At 35.6% G+C, this 16191-nt stretch overlaps 1 protein-coding gene across 11 annotated transcripts in view; it reads right to left on the reverse strand.

Annotated features, from left to right (window-relative positions):
• FHIP1A (FHF complex subunit HOOK interacting protein 1A) overlaps positions 1-16191 on the reverse strand; it is an 84344-nt gene that overhangs the window by 15643 nt on the left and 52510 nt on the right. For 10 of the 11 annotated variants that reach the window (XM_088056464.1, XM_005517553.3, XM_014263181.2 and 7 more), the window contains 2 exons: positions 11791-11949; positions 9579-9665 (listed from right to left, as the gene is read on the reverse strand). In XM_088056464.1, the coding sequence (XP_087912590.1) occupies positions 9579-9665; positions 11791-11949 (246 nt within the window). The remainder of the gene's footprint in view (positions 1-9578; positions 9666-11790; positions 11950-16191) is intronic. The other variant, XM_014263187.2, reaches the window with a different exon arrangement.

Consider the following 16191-nt stretch of genomic DNA (forward strand, 5'->3'; position numbering starts at 1 on the left):
TCTGCACCATGTACTGCTCTTGCAAAGTCAGCATTTTTTAAATAGTTACCCAGGAATCTAATAAGCTTAAGTGGACAAAGATAAACCCTTAAATACAAGAATCTGTCCATATGAAAGGAAGTATTAAACATCTTTTGTTTACCAAACTTGGCTGGATAAATGAAAAGACTGATTTTATTAAAAAAAAAAAATAAAAGCTGTCACTTAAGACATAAGAGGATTTAGAAAATACTCAGAAGGGCAACATTTACGTAACATGCTGTAAATATTAAAATCCCTGTTCCATTATGCTGCATGTTAACCATGTACACAGTAATGTCATGATGCAAACATTCTCTTTAAAGCATTTAAGATCACAAGCTGCTTCTGGGTGGTTACACAGAGCATAGGAATGGGGTACGCAGCCTGCAGACCTTACGGAGAGAGACGCTCTAAAGCTAAGGTCATTGAATCACTCCCAGTTCGAGGCTTTATGGTAATACTCAGCTACACCACCATTAATACAGTGGGATACTAACTCATTTTGGCATTAGAAACAAATCACCAGTGAAGTAGCAACAGTCAAATTTTTCATCAGGAAATAGAAACAGCCCGGCTCCAATCAGAAACTTTTTTTTCTTGGAATAGGTTTTGGGAACTAAGAACTATTTTCTTGTGCTTTTTTTCTCCCCCTTTTTTATAGCAGTGAGTGGTAAAAAGCAAATTCCAAGAAATCCATCATGTGACATCATTATGACACCATACAGTTCATGGACAAGTTTAAACTCTTTGCCAAGGAAAGGCCAGACAGCAGTAATACATCGTTACGCCTCCACGTCACTTCTTCATCTTTTATGGAGAAAAGGGAATGTGCTCCTGGCTGCCAGTTTCACCAATGTTTGCTGACAGAATGTACATGTATCAAATACTGCAGCTGGACATGAAAGCAAGAAAAGCCAGCAGATTCACAAGGGCAGTGACCTTTTTCTAAAACCCACACTCTTTGGACAACTCACCCTACAATTTCTATCAGTGAGAGAAACCTACATGCTTTTCAAAGTATGTATCATGAACGAAACAATGAACAGCAGCAGAAGAAAGCCAGCCAGAGAGCTGCTTAGAAAAGAAATGATAAATTCTGAGAGTGTGTCCAGTGCTCCTAACAGTTTGGGCACTAGACAAAAAACGAAATCATATTTAATAGACAACACTTCACTGGTACCACTAGGCAGAGCTAGAAGAACCTACCGATGATTAATGAAGTCCTAATAGTTCACAAAGAAGTTACCTGTAATCTTGTTAAAACCTGATTTTTTGAAATTAGGCAGTTTTGTGAAGGGTACCATGTTACACTTAATTTTTATTTTTTCTTGGGAAAAAAGTTGGTGAACCTGATTAACCATTTTCCAAGAAAGAGACAAAATGACTAACTTTTGTCAAGATTTAAATGGATTTGTCAGAATCTTTTTCAATTTTCAGTGAAAACCTTATCCACAACACAACATAACACTCCTTCAAATTTCCTCAATAAATGAACTTAGGGTCTATTTTGCAGGGCCACTGTGCAACACTCAAAGCAGGCATGTTAAAGTTGCACAAGCAATTTTTATGCTATCATGTTCTAGAAGTTCTAGTGTTCTCTCAGTGTGCCTTTGTGTGTAACTTGTCCCTACAAACCGGCAAGGAGACGAAACTGCTTCATTGCCAGGTCAAGTCAAACAAATATACTGCTGTTGGGCACTTAAATGCAAGCCAGGTATGCAGCTTAGAAAGAAGATCGATTAACCTGGCAAGCAGATGTCTGTACTTTTACAATTACTGTATCTTATTTTGCCATCTTGCATTCTGTGTTTGCTTCTCCCTTTTAATATATCTGATGGAAAGTGTAACTTCTGAAGATTCAAGGCACCTAGAGAAGCATTCAGAAAGCCAATTTTAACTCCACAAGGCTAATTTTCCTTTTACTCTATGGGATACATTAGTCTGCTCTGATTGAGCCTCTGGAGAACTGACTCTTTTTGCAATTAACTAGAGAAGGACACTGGAGAAATCAGTTAGACGAGGCTAAACCCAGCCCTGGCAAAAATCCTTTTAACTCTGCACACCTTCTCTACAGACTGCATCATACATAAAACATGGAGTGTTGAAAGTAAGACTGATTCAATTTGTGCAGTTATTATTGAAGATCTCTGTTTTCTATGATACCAAAGCCATGCTATTAAGCTTCATTCAGACTACCTGCTGGCTGTCTCTTCTTAAACAAATGTCTCGTGAGACAGATTTGGGGGAAGAGGGAAATCATTTCTAATAAATTCAAATCAGTACTTAGATAAACAACAAAAGAACAAATCTTCCCAGAGAACTAAACAGGTGCTACCTATGTCAAGTATGCCCACTACAGTCAAATCCTGAGGCAGTTCTACAAAAACTGTTCTTGTAAACATTGATTACAGTATCATTTCTCCAAGTAAGCTCTTAGCTACTAGCCCTCAGAATTGAAAATCTTTGAAAAGATGATAAAATAGCAAGCCAAAACTTACAAAAATCTGACATTTAATTTGAAAATTCTTCACCTTTGATAATTCAAATGTCAAGAAAAATACTGTAACAAAGGGAGACTAATAAAATCAAGACATGATAGTTTTCTAGAGAAAACCTTTTTTAATTAATTAAATTTCAAGTTTGTTTTTGATAAAATTTTTGATAAAATGTTGATTAAATTTCAAGCTATGTTCTGATAATACCTTTTTGATAAAGTCATTTCAGCAATACTAAATTCCACCACTTCCTCAACAGCAAAAATAGAAACCCACCAGTAGCATCCCTTGCATTAGATCCTTTCTGTTAATGGCAGAGACCAGGGATATCTCTGCTCTTAAAATAAAACTATAGGATTTGCTGAAAAACAGGAAAAAAAAAATTATGTCTATTGTATTAATCACACCACTACTCCACCATTTTTAGTTTGATTATCCACCAATTTAACAATTAAAAGTCACTGGATTTTTTTTCAATATGTATGTAAAGTGTCTATCTAAAAATACCATTAAAAAAGCCTCATCCCATGTTTTTCTGTTCAAAATCAGCTGTTACAGATATTTTTTGAGATGTAAACTGCAATAAAAAGGACTAGCTGATAGTTTTCATGGCCAGACAGATACTTGTCTGGAGACTATTGAAAAAAGAAGGCCACTTTTAGCCATGTAATACCCTTCTATAATTATGTAATAATTTTCAGCAAATCTTTTCTTGCCTCCTCTGATGACTGATTGGATGGTGAGGCAGAACACTGTAAAGAGATCCAGCTTTTATAAGTTACTGTGCCAAGTAATAGCAAAGAGCTAGAAATTACTGTCATTGAAAGTCCAGTTTAATGTATTATACTCACTGTGTTAGACCAATCACATGGATTCTTTACTATTGGCCATTTTCCCTTGGGAATCACACAATGTATTTTCTAATTTACAGCTTTATACCCACTTATAGGAATATGCCTACATGATTCCTCCTTTCCATCACATATCCCTTCTTACAAGGACTTCATACTGCCCATGAAAAGACCACACATGTTCTTATTTGAACTTATTCTCTAGATCCATCCACAAGCAGTTTTAACCTGAGTAAGTTCACCTCACTGATAAAAAAAATACAACCATTTCCAGCCTCTTCTATTAATTTTCAACTTCTTGCCCCCTGCTTATATAGGCAGAAGGGTTCATGTAGCACAATGAATTGGATCAAGAAATTGATTCAGATTAAAACTACCCACAAGTAAAGGTGAGTTTTAACCTCAATCAGTTTAAAGTATGAACAACTGTCCAGGCAAAAGAGAGGGACAAGCAGGATCAGAGACAGAGGATGTTTGCCCACTGGTCAAAAAAAAAAAAAAAAAGCCCAAAACCCAAAAAACCCAAACTGTTTCAGCTTCCTTAAGCTTACGTTTATAAACTGCTTCAGTTTATACCAGGCTAAAATTCAACTGAACTGCATGGCTGAAGCAAGAAGTGAGAGGCATCTTTACATAAATCCACCTCACAGCTGATAAAATTAAGTTTTGTAGCTATTAATGGGCTTCTGCAAAGCACAAGGCTATTCAAAGTTTTCCATTGACACTTGGTTTACACGTTTTTATAGCAGCTGTCCAAATGCTTTCCAGTACGGTGAAGGATGGTATTATTCCTAAATGGGAACTGACAGTCTTGTAGGATATTTATAAAGATGCTCATTCTAATCTGCGGAGTATAATTTACAGGTCATTTCCCCCTAGCTGAGCTGTGTAATCATCAAGCAAGTATTATTGAATTATCACAGTAGTACACCATGTCAGAGGCTTTTTTTTGGATGGGTTAGTGTGCAGTAGACTTGAGGTCCATTTGATAGAGCTTATTTGACAGGACCATGCCAGCACCTCTGCAGAGCAATTTTGTTCACTTGGCCAACAGCAACATTTTATATTAAAAAGCTGGTACAATTTTCCATTATTCAGACTAAACCAAGCCTATTCAGATTAAAACAAGCTTTCCAAGTATAAAAATAATTAGATCATAGTAAGGAATTAATTACCATGTAGTAGAGGAGTAAATGCTGACATTAAAAATTTGCTTTTATCGTATAATTTGTCAGATTTTAGTGCTTTCTTCAATAAATTGAAGTACCGCAAACTGCATAAACATACAAGATGGTCTGAATAGCTGCCTTTGTCAACCAAATTCTCTGAATGCCAACCTAAGATGAAATCACAAGTGTTTACAGTGAAAGGATGTATATAACCAATCTGAATTGTATCAAAGGAAACAAAATATTTATAAATACCAAAGTGTGGCTCCTAATTATCTAGCACATGTTTTTGACTGCAAAATAAATACATATTCAAGACCTTCTGAAAAGGCTTTCACTTAGATTTCTACAGAAGTGCTGTAACTACGTAAAAGAATAAGGTAAATAAACACAGTCTACTAACAAAAACATTGAGACCAAAATAAGACAATACAGCCTCTAACAGACCAGTAAAAATTACTTCAACAGGGTTATTCTGGATTCACTCTGGGATTTCAATGAGGTTTCAGCCGAGGAGAAAATTAGTCTTATTCGATTACTTAGACCCTTATATAATCTGGCCCCAGAAGACCTTGTATTTTATTGATAGAGCTCAATGTTAGTTTTGAAAGTGCAGCAGGAAATAGCCAGTGAAATATCACAGAATCCAATGGCTCTGTACCATTCTCTGAACAGAACTACACCTTCTCATGAGTAATTTCTTCTTACATATCAAAATATAGGGGAGAACATACAGAGCTGCATAATTTCAAGTTGTAACTGACATGCCATCAAAAGTTACTAGTCTTAATTTAAGAACAGTTTCTGTCAGATAGTCCTAATTTTTCTAAATCCCAGACACTCACACCAGAAAGAATAAAAGATGGTTTGGGCAAAAATTTAAATAATGGAAAAAACCTACCAAAGTAACATTTTCTTTAGCTCTGTATCTTTACAGACAAACCATTTTATCCTGTTTTCAAATGAATTTGTGACCTTGCACAAAGACACGCTCTCCCCCCTGCTCCGCAAACAGTTTCACTGAATCACTCTTTTTGATGGCTCAAACAACTCCTATGTCGGAAGCAAAGGAGGTGACTCTTCTGTAAAAAGTACAATAACATCCAGATAACCAAAAAACAAGGCAGGGCTCACCAGCACAGTCAGTTAATGCACATCCCCAGCTACATAATACAAATCTGGGCTCTGACTACCCATTCAGCAGTGTGCAGCTTTGGAGATAGGAACACATTTGTCAATCGCTCATTACACATGTAGGTGGGATAACCTACACAAAGTGACAAGACTAGGACAGATAAGGTATAAATTAGGCTACAAGAACATGCTATATTTAGGATACTTATCTTTGAGAAATGAAGTTAGGGAGTCATAAGCTTGAGAATGTTTTGGTTATTTAAGCACATCACAGTTAATCTGCTCCAAAAATAACCTTCACAGAGCTCACTGCGAAAAACAGGTTATTTCAAGCTAGCTAGCCTGCCCAATCAATTTGAAACTTCCTTAACTGGAAAAAAGCCTGAACTAGAGAACTCTTTCTTTCAACTCCATACTAGCTTCCCAAGATAAAACCAGAAAGATCACACCAAGAAAAATATATTGGTCTCCCCACCCCCTGACTTTTTCATAGAAACACATCTCCATCCTCAACAGTCTTGTACTGTTTCATTCACACAGTGAACTGTGTACATAGTAAGTATTTATAGGGAGACAATCTGCAAAAATTTTAAAAAGGCAGAGCTTACTACATGGTTCCATAAATGTTACAAACATTTCATGATCACACATAAACATATCTTAAAGTTTTGAACCACATATTGAAACTCTAAACAATTTTTAATTAAATTCTACTTACTGAAATTCTTATGCTACTTTAACCAAAAGTTTTGTTTGATAGTCAGATGTTCTAAGTTGGGAGATGAGAAGAAAATCAAAGAAAGTAGGTAAGAGGTCTGTGTGGATGAATTGAGAGGTCCTAAAAGGTCTGAAACATGAAGAGACAGAAGCATAGAAAGGTGACCCAAGAGGAATAAGGAAAAAGTGCCCGAGTATGCAGAGAAAGGATTAGGAAAGCCAAACCCCAGCTGGAGCTGAAGAGCTTCAACAGTAAAAGAAAGACCATGAAAAATGCATGCTCACTGCTGAATGGGGATGGGCACCTGGTGACAAAGTACATTAAAGACATCACAGTACTCAATCACAGAATAGATAGGATTGGAAGGAACCTTTGAGATACCTAGTCCCATCCCATTCTTGACTGGAACTGTCTTTGCAAAAACAATTAATGCTAGTCTGTGCCTTGCTGCACAGCAATTTTTTTTCCTAAGAACATACTTCATATAGAAAAACCAGAATATAGTACAAAAAGAACAGGTTTGTAAGTAGTCTGTGTGCCCAAGCCATTCAAAGGCAGAGCCAGGAGCTCATCTCCCTCCCAATTTTTACATTAAGACTGAACCATGAGTGAGATTGGATGTGAGATGTTAAGACTAGTATGCCACATGAGGTCTAGACTGACTGACTGAATTCCTTCCTATCACCATGAATTATCAGAAGCAGCTGTTCCACACCAGTTAAATTCTAGAAACAAGACTTATAGAAACACCTTAGGAAAATGTACCAGTAATTATTATCATCTCTTCTTAGCATCCTTTAACCTTGCACTGATCTCTCTTCCTGATCAGGTATTTATACCATGCTCCATTACACACTGCATTTGAACTCAAGCCAGAATGAAGCAGAACAATCTGAACTGAATGACTGAATTAAAACTAAAATCTGCAGCCACAAGTAGACTTTATGACACCAAACCAACTTCAGTCAGTTTAAAAGAAAAAAAAAAAATCAAGATCCATTTAGTATTGTACTAAATGAAAGAATTTCTGTTTTAAAAACAGTCATGATACATCTGGCCTCTCATTTCGGCCCTTTCCAATTTTTTATTAACCTCAAGGTTAATTACAATATTAAGTCCCCAAATGGGAGATACAGTTTTCAAAGCCCACTCTTCCCCTTAGCATCAATGCCTTCAATGGCAACTAGAAATTATTTCAATGTGTGAAAGAGGTGTTGCAGCATAATTATCATAATGCATAGACATATGTTCCAAAAGCAAAAAGGCAAAAGATTTATTTTCTATTATTAACATGAAGCACAGGATAGAAAGACTGAAGAGGTCAAATGTGCCTCAACTTACTTAATTCCTTTTGCTATAGAGTTTTGGTCTCACAGACAGTGAGAGCCTTGTATCAGATCCACTAGATGGTGCAATCCATCTTCTCCATTAAAATCATTTGAAGGTTATACACAAGAAGTTCATTTTTAATGAGGAAGAAGTCAATTTTAATGCTAATCAAGAAAAGGTTTATTATTGGAAGAACAAGACACCAAACAAAATATCAGGGTTCAAGAAAGATCTAGGCTTTGAAAGTCACCTATGTTACCAGCCAACATCCCCATTTTCAAGAGAAATATGATTTTATGCACTTTCAGAGCATAGAAACAGAATTTTCATCAAAGGAAAAAAGGAATCACAACAGCCATCTTTAAATTATTTAACATCAACAGGGAAGTAATCAACCCAATAGGACATCAGGAGATTTACTGACTGATAAGAATGGCTTTCAGAGGCATGAAAGTATTCAAAACAATCTAAGATTAGTGTTGAATACTTCAGAGATAAAATAGTACTCACTAAGACTAGAATCCATTCTGATAGCTCCCTCATTATCCATAACCTTGACCTAAAACTGGTTAGGCTTTTCACTTCTAATTCCTAGTCTTGGTAAGGGATTAAGTCCAGATACAGGAATAGAAAAAATTACTGCCAGGTAAAGAGGTGAACTGCCTCAGGACAGACTACAGCCTTGATCTGGATCACAGTCAAATTTTACTTCAACCCTCACCCAACTGCCAAGTGTTTGAGGTCTGCTAAATCATTGAAAAAGACTCTACATTGCTGATGACTTTCTTGGTGACTACTTACCATGAAGAATTCCGTGTGCTACCAAAACAAATGGTGAACAAGAAAGCAGGGCACACTGTTTCACTGTCCTCCAGAAAATGGAACAGCTGCAATGCTTTGTGCTTGGTAGGTTTTGTGAGATTTAGGAAACCTTACAAAAGTAATTTTTTAGTTTGCTTCTGCAAGTCTTTTGTGGATTTTTACACTCAGCTGTTCCTACATATCTCCTCAAAAGAGGTGCTCTTTTACAAAGCAATGAAGACTGTCGACTCATAAAATCACAGGACCATATGATGACCTGGGTTGGAAGGGACCTTAAAAATCATTTAGTTCTAACTCCCCTACTGATGGTAGGAACACATACCACTACACCAGGTTGCTCAAAATCCCATCCAACTTAGCCTTGAACACTTTCAGGGATAGGGAATTGACATAATTGACATATTCTGCAACAGTTGGAAATGCAGCTTTTTGCAGCCTAACCAAAAAAAAAAAAAAAAACCATAATTCACTAACATTGGTGACACGTTTTGCAAGGGATAAGCCCTAAAATTCAATGAAAAAATGGATTTTTTTCTTCAAAGTAACATAAATTGCACTCTAATATATCAGAAAACTGATACCAAACTCTACTTTAGGAAAATAACTCTACACAAAATGGTAAGGAATTACAGATCAATAACATTTTTGCTAATACTAGCATAATATTTCTTGACTAAAAATTTCCCTTGTAGACATCTTCCTTTAGAAAAATATTCATTTAGGAAAAAAGTGCTCATGGAAACATGTCTGCCATGATGAAATGTCTAAAATGTCACTGCTTTTTTGATGATATGTGAATCTAGAAAAACAGAAACATTTTGGTTTTTCATTACACTTAAGGATTTTAAGCATTTTCAGAAATACCTATATGTTGCTTAAGAAAGCATATAGAATGAAAAGAAGGAAAGTTAGTCTAGAAACATATTGAATTGCATGGAACTCACTACTGACAATATGTCTGATAGTATCTTTACACAGAAATTTCCGTAATACTTTTTCCCCATTATTCTTTTGTGCCAAGCTTGCAGACATCACTGACCTTATGGAGTGCAGGAGCCATTACTGGCACCAAAAATCCATTGTAAATGTAATTCACAAGCTGGCTGCGTATTAAGGGATGTGCCACCTAAGAGGGTGGGGGAGAGAAAGACACAGAACAGTTCAGTGAGATTTCAAAGACAGGGCACAGAATGCCGCTACCAAAACCCTTTCCCATTTAACAAGACATTGGTTTGTCCTTCTCACCAGCATTTGATATGATCTGGGTTCTTAACAACTGTTTCTTTTACAAAGAAATACACACATCATGTTTAATTACATTACAGTAAGTCTGCCAAACTTAGACATGGCTTTTCAATCTTCCTGCATGCTGACAAAGATGAATGGATAGATGGATGAATGGATAAGTGTATATAGCCACATATCAAAGCAAGATCTGAAATTCTAAATTCAGCTCCTGCAACCTTGTTGGGCTAACTTGAAGGTGGATTTGTTAACTTGTCCTTCTACAATAAAGAAAAGCAGAACAGCTGCTTTCTTATAGTTCAAGAGTAGGTTAACCAAAGCACTCTCTAGCTATGGGGTAAGAATACACTATTTACATGCCCTTCTCCCAGCCACTGTAAGACAAACAGAAATTAAAACAAAACCTGTATAATTTATTCAATGGGATGGTTAAGAGCTTTAAAACAAACAAACTAACACCCCCAAAATATTATTAGAAGCCAAAAACTTACTTTTATAATTAAATATTCATTTTGTCTTTGCAACAAAAACACATCAATTCATGTATATAAAAGCAAAATAAAATTCCATTCAGAAGCTTTCAAAGCCAATATACTATGTTTGAAGTTCACAGAGACTGGAGTGTCACAGCCTATATGTGGCCTCCAATATTCTCCAACCTGCAATTCTTACCAGACTTCCTTTAACTTGTAACTCTTAATTTGGTAAGAGGAAGAAAAAGAGTGGCCCTTCCTACACTGTGGTCCAGGGAAAAAGTAGTAAATGGAAAGTGGTCTAGGCTACACTGTTCCTTTTTAATCTCTGGCCAAAATTTTTGGGTGAACACGGACCACTCCACGTGCAAAGCAAAAATTCTACAGTAACTGATCTTTCAAGTTAGCTGAAAACTATACAGACACAATCAAGCAGCAGTCAAAAACTACTCTTTCTGCATGTCAGCTGATATGGTTAACCATTTTGCATCTATTTGAACAGTATTTTTAAAATAATTCATTCTTTAATTTTTCTGCAGTGTCCTTTATAATTTTTTTACAATAAAGGTATCAATTATGATCTCCTGCAAATGTAGATCTGTATAATAACTCTGGTTAGACACCAAAATTAATATTTTCTCCTCTTCATGTTTAAACATGCGTGCTAAAAATCTTGTATAGTGCATTTGAACAATGACAGCTACTATTATTTTTGCTTGTTCAAGACTTTAATAGTCAATCAGTTCTTTTACTGTACTTAGCATGCATTGCACTGAAACATATCTTTTATTTAACAGTAAATGTGACTAAATTTTAAATCCTATCCAGCACAAGTCAGTACAAATAATAAAAATCCACAGTTTCTGTAGAATTTTTATCCTGTTTTAATGGAATACTGGATTTGGGTTCTACTGAGTATTGAAGAAAAACAATATATAAAGACAAGAATTTTATTTTACATTTAAATCAGAAAAAAACAATAAGGGAGCAAAGCACTAAAAATGAGCCTTGGATGAACAGAATAGACTCAAAACAAGCCAATCCAAAATGAATTTACACTTCTAAGAGGAGACCTAAATAATTCTGCTTGGAAGGCTTTTTTTACGTTGTACTCACCAAAAGGCAAAACAGACTATTCTTGCTATTTTCTTTTGGACGCCATTACAAGAGCTTACACAGATACAGATATAAACCCTACATTTTCCCACATGTAAAGGCATTCAATTTACTTCTAGGATCAACAGTAGTAATAAAATGCAATAAATATTTTTTTTTTCCTCCTAAATGGAGATGGTCCCAATTACATAATGCAATATCAAGCTTTCATTTGAAACACTTGGCACCTGAAAACCACAAATATATTAGTTCGTCCTTATAACCAGCACAAGGTTGTGTTTACAAGCAGCTTGTTTTAGTCTAACTTTAATAGTTTATGCTATTAACAAAAATAAATAAACTCTGTAACTTACAAACTTCTGCAGGAGATGTAACTTACTACTACTTCTAAAAAACAGTCTAACTCCATTCAATTACCTGTATCACAGCATTGCAAAATTCAAGGGAATTCATGAATTGTACAAGGGCTGGTGACAAAAGCCAGTCATCTTTCATCAGACAGTGCCATTCTTCTCCTTTTTCTTCCAGCTTTGTAGGCAAAGAGGAATAGAGGCCACTCAGTCCTGTTGCTAGCACCTGTATTTCAGAAACAGAAGAGGAAATAAGTTAACTTTCCAACTGTCCATCTGCCTGAATGGCAGTACCCCAAATGGTTTCTCCTATTAGTTTTAGTAATAAAAGAGAATGTTAAGATTAATTTAAATTCCTTTCAAAAAAAGTCCTGTGGCAGAAAGACATAAATATTTTAAAAAGCCTACCATATAATATTCTTCTTTCAAGATCTGGTATTTAGGAGAAGGTGATGGAGAAAATAAGGTTATTGTGATTTTTTGTTTGTAATCCGAAGTTTTAATTTATTTTTAAATTTTTCTAAACTTATTTCGTGCTTTCCTTCAGTCCCATTTAGAAACAGGCATCAGTGCAATTATCTGCAGCTTGTCTTGTGCTGCTGATTCAAATGTCACTGCTCAAACATGTATGAAGTCACTTCACTCAGAAACATGAAACATCAGAAATGGAGGGGGAAACTGCCCCATCAACAAAAATGAAGTTCAGCCCCATTTAGACCACAGATACATGATGTCTTTGATTGCCAGGCACTTAAACTCAGCTGAATCCACTTTAAAAAAAGTAAATTTAACTGTTCATAATTTCCCTTTTTCCATCCTTATTTATCTGAAGGAGGGAAGCAAAAAAATTTAAAAAAAGTCTGAAATTGGTTATTATTTAAACAATGTTTCCAGTAATTTTAAGCCTCACAGATGATTCATGTAGAATGTATCACTGAAGATTGAGAGCATTTTTAGTTACAATTTAGAAAGCATATTTCCAAAAAGGTTTTAAAATTTTGCTGAATGTATCTAGAGTATTGTATTTTCAGCTGTACTTTTTAATTATTAAAGTTATTCAAAGCCAGAAACTTTCTAAGTATTACTCAGGACTCTAATCTTTCTGAGATGATTTCATACAACTTCACAATAACTTTTTAAGATGATTCTCATTTTAATGGGAACACTATAACTCAGCCAGATGGTAGTCTTTTTAGCTTTCATTCATCAGATTCTTCTTAGATTATTTCCTCTTACAAATGGCTACTTGACATCTACAGGGCTAGACTGCCAAAGATCAGATGAAACTGCTCTTATCTGCTAGAAAACACTGGAAAACAAACAGCTGAAAATGTCCATATCAAAGACCGAGGGTTCACAGAAGGTGATCAGGTTTTGATCATGCACAAGCACAAGCAATTGTAACTGTTAACCCATACAACCAAAGGCTGTCTTTCTGAATACCTTTTATTCCTAATTCACACAATTTTGAATATGGATTTATTCTGGCATAGGTAAGGAAGCCAAATATTAAAGGGGAGGGAGAAAACTGTGGAAATTGACTGCTTTAGTACAGTGATATATGTGCAGTATTATATGCATAGATAGATAAAGGACAAAGCTGGACATACATTAAAAAAATGAGGAGTTAAAGCAATTGAGCAAAGCTTTATTCGTACAATCTCATTCTTCTCCAACCAGAATCTCTTTGGGATTTATTCCTTCTCACAGTAGAAGAGCTCAGAAAAAAGCTCTTATAGAACTACCTGTACATAATCTGTACATAACACAAGCACTTATTCTCACAAACCCAAGGTTACAACAGTGAGAGGATTTGACATTTGTTTGTCTTGTGAACTTTTAATTAATGCACACTCAATTTTCCATTGTCTGCTTAAAATTTAAATGCTATTCATAAACACAAATGCACCCTCTCAGTATGCCATCTGATTCTCAGAGCTGTCCCATCCACATTTCTCCTTCATATGGGTATTAGCTCTTAAGCACAAGAAGCTGACCTTGAACAAAACATACTACTCTCCACTAAAAGGAGCAGTGAACTCACAATCAATCAATGTCTGAATTCTTGAGTTTGTCAAACTTACTGAAGTAAGAAGTGACACATGCAGATGCTAAAATCTGTGAAGTTTAGGAAGCTCTTATTTTTGCAATGAAGTACAACAGAAATGGCTCTATGGAATTATGTTTCTTAAGCACTGAGACAGAGTAGCCACAGGAAGCAAGTTCATCTCTTTAGATAAAAAGTATTTTAAAATGTTCATGAAGTATAAGGTATAAATAGGGCTACAAGCTGAAATTACCAACAAAATAGATTTTTAATCAGTAATGAAACATTAATGAAAAAAATAATCTGAAAGGGAAGGAAAAAAAGCAAGATTTGTTTTATATTTTGTTTTACGCAAAGCAGTGTCCTTTTAAACTTCATGAAGAATTTATCATGTCAGCCCTACATTCTCATATACTTTTACAAGCATTTCCAGCCGTTTCTTTCTGACCATTGAATCATGAGTTTCTCTACAAACCAGTTTCTTTGATTTATTTATTTTCTCTTGACTCAGAGAAGACACTGACTACATGATTTGTAATCCCAGGCAGATTATGTGATTATAATGTGTTGTTAATGCATAATCAATTGCTACCTGGACAATTACTTCCTTTTAATAATTTTCTCTCCTCCCACATCCATAGTCTGTCTTTCTATCTCTATGCAGCAGCAATTTTTAAGGGCACTGTAGAGCCATCGCTCCTCCTGCTGTAACAGTTGCTCTCCTAAGCTGCAACATATTTACAAAGTTTTGTGAGGGACTTTGAGATGTTACCCTGCTCAAAATTCGTTTGAAACATTTTTCTTCTTATTCCGTTGCTGAACACATAATATCTTCAATCATATCCAGAAAACTTTCATGTCAAAACATGATAAAAATTATTTGGTGTAAACTAAGAAAACTTTACCAAATAGTTTGCCCACACATTTCGTGTTAAAAACATTTATAAGTGATGCATCCCACTGCAAACAGTCTCCTTCTTTCCTTCTAGTTTTTTCATCCGAAGTTTTGAATACTGCAGATCTATGGACAATCCAGTTTTTAAAAAGCTGTTAACCAAAGACAAAAAACAGTAACAAGAAAACCTTCAAGTTCACCTTGGCACAGATCTAACACTGATCTGGGTACAAGAGGCAGCTGAGACTTAAGGCCAGACCTCACCCTAGGGGTTGCCTATATTATGCAATAAGGCATGGTAAAGAAAATCCTACATGCCAATCTGTCCCCAGAAACAGAGATCACATCACATCAACACAGTGCCACCTAAAATGTCTCTGCAATCAACACAGGACTGCATTAGCTGTTTTGCAGAGTACCTGAGGCAACATTTGCACTTATTTCAGTGATACACAGCAATGTCACTGACACCTACAAAACACTCATTCAGAACAAAATCTGTTTTTCAGCTCATCAGAACTCAAATTCAAGAAAGATATTGTGCTAGTAAGCTAAATATATGGCATTACATTGAAGGTTTATTATAGACTTAGGCCAACCTCATTACTGTTCAGAAAAGTCTGATTTTAGCACATTTTGACAAGAAGCCTTCCTAATTGGAATGATTGTCGATCATGGCTCCCTGCTGTTGAAAGCTGGCTTTTATCTTCAATGTAATAAGGCTGGTTATTTTTTTTCTTTTTAACTAATTGGAAAATGTAATTACGGAAGTTATAGCATAGATCCAATAATGGTATCTGTCTTGGGGACAGTTTGAGAATCAATATCATATTCTTTGGCAGCACCTATTAAACAAGGTCATACTGGAGCCTCAAATTGATGCAATATTTACAACTGACAAAAGAAATAATTTAAAAGTTTTGTTGTGGAATTTGTAGGCCTCACCTACCCTGCAAATGTGCCCTACTGTTCAAAGCAATGTCAGAATACATGGAAACCTAAGGCTGGAGTAGCTGTTGAGCAGCATCAAGGATTCTAGTGCACTCTCTTCTACAGCTGTCTGTTTTAGTAGCCATGTAAGACTCTCCTTCACTTCATTTTTCCAGGATTTATTAAATTAAAACACAAGCCATGCAGAATATAAAAGAATCCGTTCAAAAACTGACCCGCAAGAAAACTTCTGTACAGCATGATACTTGGGTTTGAACACACCCACTGCAGATCTCAGACAAATAAGACATAAAGAAGCAGGTGTTGTTATTCCAGTCTGCTTTAACTTTAAAACTGCAGTAGCACAGCTTTGTTAGTTAAATCAGATTACTTACTTAACAGCAAGGTAAGTTAAGGTTTTCTATTCATATAGTAAGATCAATTTGCCAGGTGTACCAATGCAACAGTGCTACCAAGTTTCATAACAGAGAAAAACATAGCAAGATGGTGGTTAGCCTGAGACAGACATAGAAATACCCAATTTTGTGACAACGAGCAAATCTCCCTTTAAGCTTGCAAAATTTACAACATTTCTG

Source organism: Pseudopodoces humilis, chromosome 6 (assembly GCF_049639895.1).
Source record: "Pseudopodoces humilis isolate 2021_Gansu_Grassland_sample_001 chromosome 6, ASM4963989v1, whole genome shotgun sequence".
In the NCBI taxonomy this organism is placed as follows: Eukaryota; Metazoa; Chordata; class Aves; order Passeriformes; family Paridae; genus Pseudopodoces; species Pseudopodoces humilis.